General features: G+C 36.6%; 1 protein-coding gene across 1 annotated transcript; it reads left to right on the top strand.

Moving 5' to 3' along the window:
• Positions 1-227: 227 nt before the first annotated feature.
• On the top strand, positions 228-12,138 carry LOC113238509 (hemocytin-like; the record flags this gene model as incomplete). The annotated part of the gene is made up of 8 exons (XM_026475334.1): positions 228-347; positions 903-1,061; positions 2,525-2,671; positions 4,860-5,067; positions 5,652-5,828; positions 8,100-8,258; positions 8,548-8,712; positions 11,081-12,138. Coding segments are annotated over 8 exons (1,185 nt in total), but the record flags the coding sequence as incomplete, so codon positions are not given.
• Between the last annotated feature and the right edge of the window lie 764 nt (positions 12,139-12,902).

Here is a 12,902-nt window from a genome sequence, read left to right as displayed (position 1 = left end):
GTGCCCTTTTCAGGTTCATGTACTACACTCTAGTCGTAATGTTAATAAACATTGTAACACCTGACTATATATGAATATGAATATGAAAAACATTGTATGTTTCAAGGGCGGTATGGGAGTTACGAACCTCGAATCCGAAAGCCCTCAGTCTTCGACTTCGGGTTTCTAATAGAGTCTCGTTCGTAATTCCTTATTTGCCGCCCTAATGTACTATTACATGCCATTAGCCGAGCGAGAACTGGACGTCAGCAGACAACCCATGCGAATCCTATCAGTGCGTGTCCGTTGAAAAAGACAAGCTAGAGAGAGTCACCACCGTGCAAACCTGCAACAGCGATTGCGATTTGGTGAGTTCAAATTATTTTCTCCTTTTCATTTTCACTGATATTAGAGAGAACTCGGAATTGCTAATTAACCTCCTAAGACCTAGCAAACTGTAAAACACTACACATCCAATGTACATTTAACTTTACGAAATATGATTACATGTTTCAGACCCCAGTACGTATGCACTGGTATGTAAAACGTATTTTTCTAAATACCCTATTGTCATTGTATATAAAGCGCTAAATTTTAATGCGATATTTGCTTTCTAACTTACACTGGGCGTTTAAGTGGTCATAGGGATAATGTTACGTAATAGGGCATTAGGAGGTTATGTGTTGCACTACTATGTGCCGTTTGCATAAAAACCACAAATGCATAGTTCATTTGTGTACATCAGATGGGAATGTCAAAAAGCTGTATAAAGTAGTCACCACACTCGACACTACGTCCTACTGGTATAATGCAACGCAAAAGTTTAAAAGTGTATAAATTGCTTTTCTTATTATTTTGCAAAATATAATTGTTCGAACTATACGACTTTCATTAATAAACCTTAATGTATTTCTACTGTTCAGGGCTGGCAGTACTCCCCGGCGGAACCGAATAGCGGCAAGTGCTGCGGCAAATGCCGCCCAGTGGCATGTGTATGCGAAGGCATCGAACACCCCGTCGGAACGCGATGGCACTCGGCTGATTTCTGCACTCACTACTCCTGCGTCGACGTCAACGGCACTGTGAGTACTGTAAAGTAGCTTCAACAGCACATTACTACAGAGTATGACCTTGTATTATACGAGTCAGGCAATTCCCATTCCCATCAAGGTACATATAGAAACATTAAACTAAGTAATACAAGAAAATATGTATAATACAAAAGGTAAAAAGAATTAGGCCGTGAAGTAAGGATTCCGGAAGAGTATGAGTTACAAGGTCGCTAAAAGAGACCTTGTATTATACGAGTCAGGGAATTCCCGTTCCCATCAAGGTACATATAGAAACAATAAAACTAAGTAATACAAGAAAATATGTATAATACAAAAGGTAAAAATAATTAGGCCGGGAAGTAAGGATTCCGGACGAATATAAGTTACAAGGTCGCTAAAAGAGACCTTGTATTATACGAGTCAGGCAATTCCCGTTCCCATCAAGATACATATAGAAACAATAAAACTAAGTAATACAAAAAAATATATATAATACAAAAGGTAAAAAGAATTAGGCTGGGAAGTAAGGATTCCGGACGAGTATAAGTAACAAGGTCGCCAAGAGAGACCTTGTATTATACGAGTCAGGGAATTCCCGTTCCCATCAAGGTACATATAGAAAGAATAAAACTAAGTAATACAAGAAAATATATATAATACAAAAGGTAAAAAAAATTAGACCGGGAAGTAAGGGATTCCGGACGAGTATGAGTTCACACAAGGTCGCCAAAAGCGACCGAGATCGAAGAGACGAGTCAGGCAATTCCCGTTCCCGCCAAGGTATATAGTGCTTTTCTCAACCATAGCGAAGAAATAATAAGAAACAATGAAGAAGAGATGAAGTAAAAAGTATTAGTACATTAGTAATGAGACCGGGAAGTCAGAGGTTACCGCATGAGTATGAGTTACAAATGCCGAACGCTATATACAAGTTCTTTTCTCAAACAATGCAAAGAATAATAAAACTAAAGAATGAAGGAAAAAAATTACGCATATAATTATTAATACAAAGGTCGAATACTAATTAAAAATTCCTTCGATCCGGATGGATTCGAACTATCGTCTTCCAGCAAACGTACATTGTACATATGAAAATAACATTTAAAAAGCTTGTTGTTACAATTGATCAAATTAAGGATATGTAAAAAACACCAAAGCTCTGTAATATATTTACCACATTTTTTATTATAATATGGCGAGGCGTATTCAAGTACCATAAATAAAACGCGAGAATATAATACCATAGACATTTTTTTTAAATCTCGCATTCATGGACATTGACGCTATTGAGCAGTTTTTCTTTAGTCTAGGGCAGTTGTAGTGGATATTTAATTTCCTGGTCTGGGCCAGCAAAGTGTTGCAAATTTTAGAACTACCTCTTTACTACCATTAAGAATATAGTATAGCTTTTCGGATCTATGCGAATATAGTTCTTTCGCGTCTACAGTCACATCTCTATATTTGTACATGTACTTTTATTTACAATTGTTTAGCTCCAAGTGCAAAGCTCCAATGATACCTGTCCGGAAGTGTCAAATGCGATGAGGGAGCAGTTCAAGTTAAAGGAGGAACCCGTGCCTGGCAAATGCTGCAAGTCGGTCGAGGTGGTGGCTTGTCGTGTCGGTGACAAAGTCTACCAGGTAACGAGTCATTGCAATTTCCTGGTCTATTAACACAACATATACATAGACACACACAACACATTTGAAATGAAAAACAACTCTAATTTGTTAATAGTGTTAATAGGATGTCGTAACTTTATTTATCACGTATTATACGCTAGTTACAGTCAATTAAAATCTAGTCTACCATACCCCATATTTCTTAAGAGGGAGCATGCCAAAAAAGTTTTAACATTGGCTCCGCCCAAATTTGTGAAACAAATATATGCCTGAAGTTCACGTGACATGCGACAGAAGATGTTGAATTTTGCGCATTAAAAGTACCAAATTCGTTTTAGCGGAATAACTCTAAAAGTAAAGGTATTTAAAAAAATCCCTAGTGACAGTTCTCGATCATGCATAAATATAATTAATTATCTAATTTTTGTCCTAATAACCTGTAGCATTTCGAGGATGAATCGATAAAATGTGAAAATTAGAGGTCATTTCGTGATTTTTATCTATCGAGGAAACTTTATTGTTTTATGTTTCTGATTAGTGTCTATGCTTGAATATATCGTGTAGTTACTCATACAATATTTTACTTTTAACTTTAAAGTGGATATACCCCTCTAAAATCAAATCGAAGATTACGAATTTTCCCTCTGCTCCCTCTTAATAGTTACTACAGTACCGGCACGCTGATGATGATGGCCGTTTTGACAGATTACAATAGTGAGGTCAAATCCCAATTCATTATCGAAGATAATATAATCAAATGCGAGTAGCATCTATAAATTTTTAGATTTAGAACTAGTATTGCAAGGGGTAGCTGATTAAAAAGTTTTAATAAAACGAAAATAAAAATGTTGATTTAATATATCGTCAATCCGAAACTGCTTTGTTTTGCATTGAGCTTTGACGGGAGCAGAGAACAAAAAAGTAACTGGAACGGACACTCTCCGCCCCTCCCTAGCTTTAGATACCGCACTACGCCCCGCACATTGACTGAACGACGACAAGGCTGTCGGCCGTTTTAGCGCTAGAACGACTTTGGTATTTGAATATAGTTTTCATTTATTCATTACGAAACTTGTACGTTAATATATAACATCATTTTAAGTTACTATTTATAATGGTCGTGAATTGTGCTGTGTACGATTGTTTATAATCATCTAAACTTCTAAAAACTGAAACGAAGTAAGGAAAAATAACTTATGTCTGCGACTCGTTCAGTTATTGTTTTCTTTAGTGCAGAGTAATATATAATACAGATTTATTATATCAATATGATGAGACGCCATAACTTCGTGAGCTAGTAGACAAGGGTACTCCAATTTTCAATTTGTATTGCCGATAAATATTACGTAGTGAATATTTAATTATTACCTAGATAATGATAGACTTGGACACGCAATTTCAAATATTTTGGTTACCTTATTTAAAGGCATCTGTCCAAAATATAACATTTTAAGTGCTTTCAACATGCTTTATAAATAAGTCTTCAATATTATTCTAGTTACTGAATTAATGAAAAATTTAATATTATATATTATATATTACCATATATTCCTGGTAATACATTAGCGATACAGCTCTTATAAATATCAAATCTCGTTTGCACTGAAATATAGACTGGCCAACTACTGACCTGTGTGTACGTCTTTTATATATTCCAAAAAATATTCTGTATTTATTGTAATATAGATAATATCTCTAACAATGCCGTGCTGTTCTATTCGGTGATATAGGAAAAACAGCAAAACATCTAATTAGAAAACAAACGGAATCACATTTCATCGGTAATTAAATATTAAACATGTAATTTTGCAATTTTCGTCCATTATAGCAAAACTCAAGTTAACTGGTCGACTTGAAGTGAAACAGTTGACGACACCCATTGAAGACACCGGTCAATTGTTTCGAATTCGGGCTGGCCAATCGGAGCGCAGTTGTCACAGTAATGATATGGCAGAATATTTTCAAACAAATTAAATGACATATACGACCGATCGTGCCCAACTCGGTGAATCGTCGGTTCGAGTTCATATGACTCGCGTCTGCTATGTCAGATACAGAGTCGAGACCACTCAAGTCAGCAATCTAAAAAAAATACTACTCGTTCCATCGCTAACCCTTGTGTGGCAGACCACAGAGGAAGTTATTTCTAAATCGAAATTTTATTTGAATCAAATACATTTTTGTCAACCCTTTGAACGTGTAACAGGAGGGTCAAACGTGGCCGACGAGCGACCCGTGCAAGAACATGACGTGCGCCCGCGACGCGGACAATGTCCTCACCCATAAGGAATCGGTGGAGAAGTGTTCGCACGAGTGCCCTCGCGGCTGGAAGGCGCAACCACCTGAGCCCGGCCGCTGTTGCGGCGATTGCAAGAAGTACGCGTGCATTGTGGGCGACGAACTCAAGCAAATCGGTAAACACTCAGTACTAAGTAAACTACACACACCAGCACGATTGGCGGAACACTAGTAAAATTGACACTTGTAAAATTGAGTCACTTGTAAAATTTTCATCTTATTATTACACTAACTTTAACAATTATAGTAATTATGCGAAGTTGAAAAGGCATAAGTGGTTACTTGCACCCATCTTAGTATTAAATATTTTACAAACATTTTTTACAAAGTCGAAAATGGAAAAGGGTAATAATTGAATAATGAAGCGTAAGTATTAAAATATTTTAATTTCATATTTTTTAAAGTTTCGTCTTACTGCGTTTGCTTAAAGAATCTATGTTTTTTTCGTTTGGAAACAGCAGATATTATTTAATTTATTTTATACATTATTTCTTCGGTTTTGACTTTCTGTCACAAGCGCCCTTTCAACTAACAGTGGTAGTAACTTAGTTTTTCTTTTTTTTTGAAAATTGTCATTTAACAATAAAACTAACACTGAATAAAATATTTAAAAAAACGCCTATAGGGTATTTAGATCTCATTTCGCGTACGTTTGTTCATCAATAGTTATTCTTATGTTATCACATTCACATATTTTCAGGCGACACTTGGCAATCTCCGGACACGTGCACGACGTACGCGTGCGAGCGCTACGGCGACGACGTGTCCACGACGACATCTCGACCCATTTGCCCTGACGTGTCTGACTGCGACATCAAGAATCTCGTCAATGAGACTTGTTGTCAAGTGTGCAAGAGGAACAGCAGCTCGCTAACGGGTAGGTTCTTGACTGCCTATTTGTCCATAAAGTATCTTTTAGCGTAACACCACACCTGGCGGCGTTCAATCGCGTAAATTCAGCTCTTCCTATAACAAATTGTGTCTTGTGATAGACACATCAATCCGTAACACTTGTAGTGACACGCAAAGTTATAAATCGCTAATATTTGTTGGTCACCGCTACTACATTAATTTGACAAGTCCTATGTGCTTGTGATTTCACCAGCAAATTTTTTTCATACAAATTGGTTAACATCTTATTCAATTTGACCAACTTCTGTTGTCCGGATTCTTTTCTCCCGATACAATGAAATCATCCTTATAAAAAACTAAGTCTATCAGCTTTAAAAAAATAGTCTTCTTGCGTCCCGATTTTTTCTTCCCGTACAATGAAATGATCCTTACATGAAACTGAATCGATCAGCATTAAAAAAATATTAATCAATTTTTATGAACAACTCACGCTTGACCAAAAATTGATAATGTCAAAAGTCAACCGTGATCATGGGACCTGTAAAGGGCCCGAAACGTCAGTTTGTTTGAATAATGAATATACGCGATTTAAATCCGGAAAAATAGTTGCATTTCCTATGTGTAACAATCGCGAAAACCTAAGAACTCAAAATGTCAAAATTGTTTTCTATTTAATGGTTCCTAAAACAGTTTCCTTATTTTAGGTTTCGGATTTCCCCATACTGTCACTGTTAAAAAAACATTCCATAATCTATTGTCATTATCTACCAGAATATTGACTATTGAAAAGTGCAATAAAACAGTATCCACCATGGCGTTACAGCAATTCAAGAAAAAAAAAGCAACAAGAATTAACAATAACAACATAAAAATAGCCTAAAAAAACTAACGTTACTAATCTACACTTGATGAATTGAAACCCAAAATATGATGAAACTTATTTTGAATGTAATTTTTTCCATTTGTCCCATGTCCCTGTACTTCCACGAGCGCCCTTCTTGGTAAAGAAATAACAGAAATAGATATGTGATAAAAGTGGTAAGACCAACCCCCGTAGTGTGACTACGCATGATAGTCGCGACGCGCGCGATAAAAATGAAATAAGCGCGCGCTATTGGCTGTCTCAATCAGATCTAATTTATTTCAATTTTATCGAGCGCGTCGCGACTATCATAGCCTTAAACCGCAAAGATTTTAGGGTCACAGCCACTGCGCCGTTCACCTTCAGACATAAAGATAACAAGTCCCATATGCCTACTAGTTTCACCAGCATCTCCTTCAGAACGCAGTAGTACTCACTTTACTGCTGAAATAGGTAAGGTAATACTTCTCTGGACTTAGATCAGTTCCCATATCGTTTTTGCATAAGTTTTGTTTATAGTGACCCTCCCTATCAAGCTCTTATTTATGCGGGAAGGGCACTATGACCTGTACAAGCAAGCCCGCACAGGGACCTACTCAAACTCATAGAATCATTTATTCCACAGGTAAAATACATTTACACTTAAAAACGTCACATTTAAGCTACTGCTCGTTCACTACCACGACTTACCTGAGAAGAAACTCTAGGGATTGCTCTTTTCAAATAAACTTAAATGCTACGGTATACACTTTGAATCAAATTTGTGTGAATTCTGGAGCCATGTCGTCTTTCCATACTTCTTTATCTAAAACATACTCTTCAATTTTGTAATATGACTTTTCAATCAAAATATTTTTAATGTAGTTTTTAAACTTACGAAATGATTGTCTTAATATACATATATGCTCCGGAATCTTATTGTAAAAACGTGTACAGTTCCCCATAAAAGAGTTGTTTACCTTTGTTAAACGAAATCGTTGTACCATGAGTTTGGACTTAGCTCTAAGGTTAATATTATGGATATCTTCTTTCTTATTGAAATTATGTATATTTTTACGGGCATGTAAAATATTTGAGTAAATGTACTGTGATACCACAGTCATGATACCAGTCTCCTTAAACTTTTCTCTAAGAGAAACCCGAGAGCCTACACAGAACGAATCGCTCGTTTTTGCAATACAAATATGGTTTGAATATCTGCCGCTTTACCCCACATGAGAATCCCGTAGGACATTATACTATGGAAGTAACTAAAGTAAACTAGTCTAGCAGTACTAACATCGGTAAGCTCACGTATTCTGCGGACTTCATCCGGTTCTTAAAAGGCTGGGGTGAGCTGCCCCGGGTGAATCTGGACTTAGATCAGAAATTGCCGTTGTGAATTTGGTACGAGTACGTTCGTAGCATTATTCAAAGCCGCATCGTATGCTTCAGTATTGCCGTCGTGCACGCCGCAGCCGCTGCCCGACGTGGACTCGGTTGGCCTGGTGCGGGTGTCGATGGGGTCACGCGGGCTGTGCGTCAATCGGCAGCCGCTGCCGCTCTTGAAGGAGTGCGTGGGCACCTGCGATTCGGGCACTCGTTACAACAACAGTGAGTACTCAATTTATTTAATTATGGTTTATTTTTCTAGGCAATCAATCTCCTTGACTTTATTTAAGACTACTCAGAGGGGGCGACGGCCTGGTGAACTGTAATACAAAATGTTAAAGAAATTATTATAGAACACATTATACTTATAAATTTACATGTATACATACACATACTTATAGGTATCGTTGAGTTAATTTAGTTAGATGCCCCGGCTACGGTTACGTGAGCTAGCTAGCGTAGCTTCTTTCGCGGTGTAACCTCTCCTTTAAAGTCATGTATTTATACGCAGAGACGGGTAGCCACGACTCGAACTGCAAGTGCTGCCAAGTTTCCCGCTACGAGCCGATCACGGTGACGCTGATCTGCCAGGACGGCACTTCGCTGGCGCACAACGTGGCGTCGCCCGTCGCCTGCGCATGCCAGAGCTGCGGAGAGACGCAGTGGGCGGGGCAAGGTACACTACACTTTGTTCATCTCAGTTTGCAATACCGGCTTAGGTCATCAGTATGTCGTCGATGTCTAGTAGAAAGGGCGAAAACGCCATTTCGAAAAGAAGGATGGCGAAAGCTGCCCCAATGACGACGAAGAGCCGCTCATGGACTCTGTTGTCTGTGTATAATTTTGCGATTTAGTTTATGCCTAGTTATCAATATATTTTTGTATATTTTTAGAAGTCGGGAATAAAGAAATTGTAAAACATTGTATTATAAAATAGATGCAAAAACACAAGGCAATTAATTCAGTTTGACCATAAAGTAACTACTTTGTACTTAAGTTTCATTTTAAGCATGATTGAATGTGGTAAACATTCAATCATGTACGTGAAGTATTGGTTATTTTATAGTACACACATAAAACATTAAAGCTATGAAATAATCAATTAAACAGTATTGACATAAAGCAAAAAATAAAACACAATCTGACAAAAATATTTAGACAATATTTAAATGGGAGATAATGAAAGTTGCAAAGGAACGTTTTGACAAGAGACTTCTTGCCAATATCAATGTCACATTGATATTGAGAACAGTGTGACCATTTGTGGCAGATTTCTGCCATTAGAGCAAATTTAATTTTTATTCATTTTTATTGCTGCAGAACGTGATAAGTTATATTAAATGTGGCAGAGTTTGGCAGATTTGCTAATATTCGGCAAGGTTCTTTATTATTTTTGGGAACAAACTGAAAACTTGTTGTTTTTTACTATTCCGAACAAACATCTGAAGCGAAATACAGGACAATGTTATAAACATAACCTATATCAACTTTATAACCCCAGCTTCTACAGGCTGTACTCAATTAGCTTTTTTGATGCTTTGATAATGAATCACAAGTATTGGTAGGTCTCCTTAATGCAGGGCGTCAAAAACACTGCGTCACAAAATACACGGGATGTCATGATCCTTCTTTTTCATTAATGTTTTAGATTTTAAAGACTTTTAAATTTATTGGGTCCTGTTTTAAAAATTAAATTTTGGTTTTAATTAAGGGAGTCACCACACTTATTGCCGTAGCATCGCATTAAGCCGGTCAGAATAAGCTTTATGTCCGTGAACGTTAGAGCGAAATTTATTTCGCGTTCTGCGTTTCGTATCGGTTCGTACCATAGGTTATTCGTGCGAACGGGGCTCGATACAGGTCGGCAACGAATCAGGGGGTCTACTCTCGATCTCCGTCCGACATCCGTCCGAAACAATTACTGCCACATAAGCAATACTTGACCAAATGAAAAGACGCGTAATGCGAATGAAGCTTCATACTGGATACTTGTCTTTTAATTTTGTCGAATATTACTTATTTGACAGTAATTGTTTCGGACGGAGATCGAGAGTAGCCCCCCCCCCTGCTTTCTTCCGAATTTCGCGTCCGTACGCATACCGACGACAGCTGGGGGTCTACTGTCGTTCTCCGTCCGACATCGGTCCAAAACAATTACTGTCAAATAAGTAAAATTCGACCAAATTAAAAAACGCATGATGCGAATGAAGCTTCATACTTGATATTGTCTTTTGGTTTTTTTTATTATACAGATTACAAATTAGCTTAAGAACTAAAGCGATAAACCTTTTTGAGTTTTACCGTACATCGTCTTATCGTTTAACAACTCTTAAATAAAACAATGAGTTATTTTTCTGCTACATTTTTTCTAACGTAATTGCGGTAGGATATTCTTAAAATTTAATTTGATTTTAGTTTAATTTAATTTTGATTTGATCGAGTATTACTGTTTGCTCCGCATTCTGCAATTCTTCGGTCACATTGCGTTGGCGTTTCACGCAATGCCGGATGTTATGGGTACCGTGGAACCCCGAAGATTCGACCACAAAAAACATGACCCTGACAAATTTTCGAAATGGCGCTTTCGTCCTTTATACAAAACACCAATTGCAAATTGTTGAATTTGCCCAATGTCTAATTCGCAAAATAACGAGTAACCACAGTCTTTGTTTTAAGATATTACCTACTTTATTCGACAGAATTTGATTATCATTCATGCATTCCGCAGAATTCCTTTAAAAGAATCAAACAAATCAACTCATCCGTTGAACAAAGACCTATGTGCAAGATTGCTTATTCTCAGGACATTGTACATTTCGTTCGCTGTTCTTAGCCGTGAATATTAGATCGACGGTTGATCGATTTTATATTTCCCAAACGAAATAATATATAAAATTCTCATACACCTATAGCTACGCCTTATTTTGTATGTATTTGTCCTCTTTTCCTAGTATAATCACATCGGACTCTGTTCCTCGGATGAGTCGAAATGTTTTAAAATTTTAATTATTTACGGTAGTCAACAATTTTTTTTACTGTTATAGAAACCGACGAGGTACCTGACATATACCAGCGGATCAGGCCCAGACGATAATCGAATATCGCACATTCTACAGACTCAAGAAGGAAACAAATTTTGCCATAACCTGAAAAACTTTACACGACACTCAAGACATCATGGCTCACGAATGAGACCGCATTTACTTTCTAAGAGAACTAATTAATTTTATAAATATTTTTCTTCAAATTTTTATTATTATTTACTATTTACTTATTTAAATATATAATATTCCATTGGATAATATAAATTTAGATCTGGTGGCCGTAGAATCGTTCAAGTCTTTTATTTTTGATATGTTTAAATGTGATTTGTGCCGCTACTTCTTGAGACTCAAGTAAAGTTTTTCGGATGACGACGAAATTTTCAGATGCCTTAAAAGTAGAATCTGAACGTAACACGCAAGCAAGCAAGCACTATTCATTGATAAACACGTGAGATTTATTGGCCAACATGTTCGACGTAAATGGATGTTAGCCGACATCTGATATTTTTGTCCGAACATGTTCTCCATTGAGAATGGCGCTTTGTAGATAAAGTTAAGAGCACATTACACTTGACACTTACCGTTCTTCTCGTAAGTAGCATAGAGATGATTTTAGAATTTCCTACCCAGTGTTGCAGTTTAAGGCACTAGTTTTCAACTAATAAAATATTTTCTAATAAAATAGTTTTAAATTAGTACATTATCTGTTAAACTTTTGACAGTGTTGTTACCTGCTTTTTGTTTTGAAATTTTTGAGTTTCTGTCTTGTGACGCCGGGTCACATTTTAGTTGGAGAATACAAAACGTACCTGCGTTTTGCATTCTCCTTGTCAACTTCACTACTAAATTTGAATAATTTCTTTAAAAAAAAAACAAATCGACCCCTCCTAAGCAAAGTATCGTATGTCGAAATTGCCAAGTTTACAGGGAAGCGTTTTAAAGTTATGAATCCACTGAAAGGAACATAACAGGTGACTTCAGCATTTTTCAGTTTTATTCGGCAAACGGTTACTCACACAGAGTATTGTAAAATCCTACATATCGGTTAGATGATCTATTAGATTAGCTTTGTCGTGTTATGCTCGTTTCAGTGAATTCAGAACTTTAAAATGCTTCCCTGTAAACTTGGCAATTTCGACATACGATACTTTACGTAGGAGGTGTCGAAATGAGCATGTTGATCACATTATAATGTAAATAACAAATATATACATCAAATATTCGTGTGATTTTAATTTCCTGCCAAAGTTTACATCATCATTATTATCTAAACATCGAGAATTTGAATATGATAAAAATATGGCGTAAAGACCCCCACATATGAGACGATTTTTCTTCACGGCCCGTCGTTTCAAACTGATCGATAGTGTATATTTGTGTCGTTAACGACTAACTTGAACGCCGGGGGAGTAAAGGATCGATACGATTATCGTGACGATCGATCAAAACGAGGAGTCGTCTGTATATGGGGGCCTTAAAGTGGCGTGAGCACATTTTGACCTTATAGTAAAACTGAGGCTATCAGTGCAAAAGTAGTGTAACCCACTTAGGTTTGTTTTTCTACAAGATTATTTTAAATTATACTAAAGTACTTCATTATTATATATTTGAATGCTATTTTCATATATGAAAAAGTTTAATTATATATTTTTATTTGTAAAATACTGACAATCTTGCAGGACCACTATTACTAACATCATAAACAACAACTTTGGTTCCATTATTTTTGACAAAACCTAATAAATTTACCAAAAATAAACTTGTTAAGTTTTTGTTGCACTACCTGACACTTTTTAGAATTGTATTTGGTAGTAATTTGTTA

This window comes from Hyposmocoma kahamanoa, unplaced genomic scaffold, assembly GCF_003589595.1.
Source record: "Hyposmocoma kahamanoa isolate Upper Pololo Valley unplaced genomic scaffold, ASM358959v1 96269, whole genome shotgun sequence".
Taxonomy (NCBI): Eukaryota; Metazoa; Arthropoda; class Insecta; order Lepidoptera; family Cosmopterigidae; genus Hyposmocoma; species Hyposmocoma kahamanoa.
The sequence above is the reverse complement of the archived record's forward strand: the minus strand, read 5'-3'. Positions and strand labels throughout refer to the sequence as shown.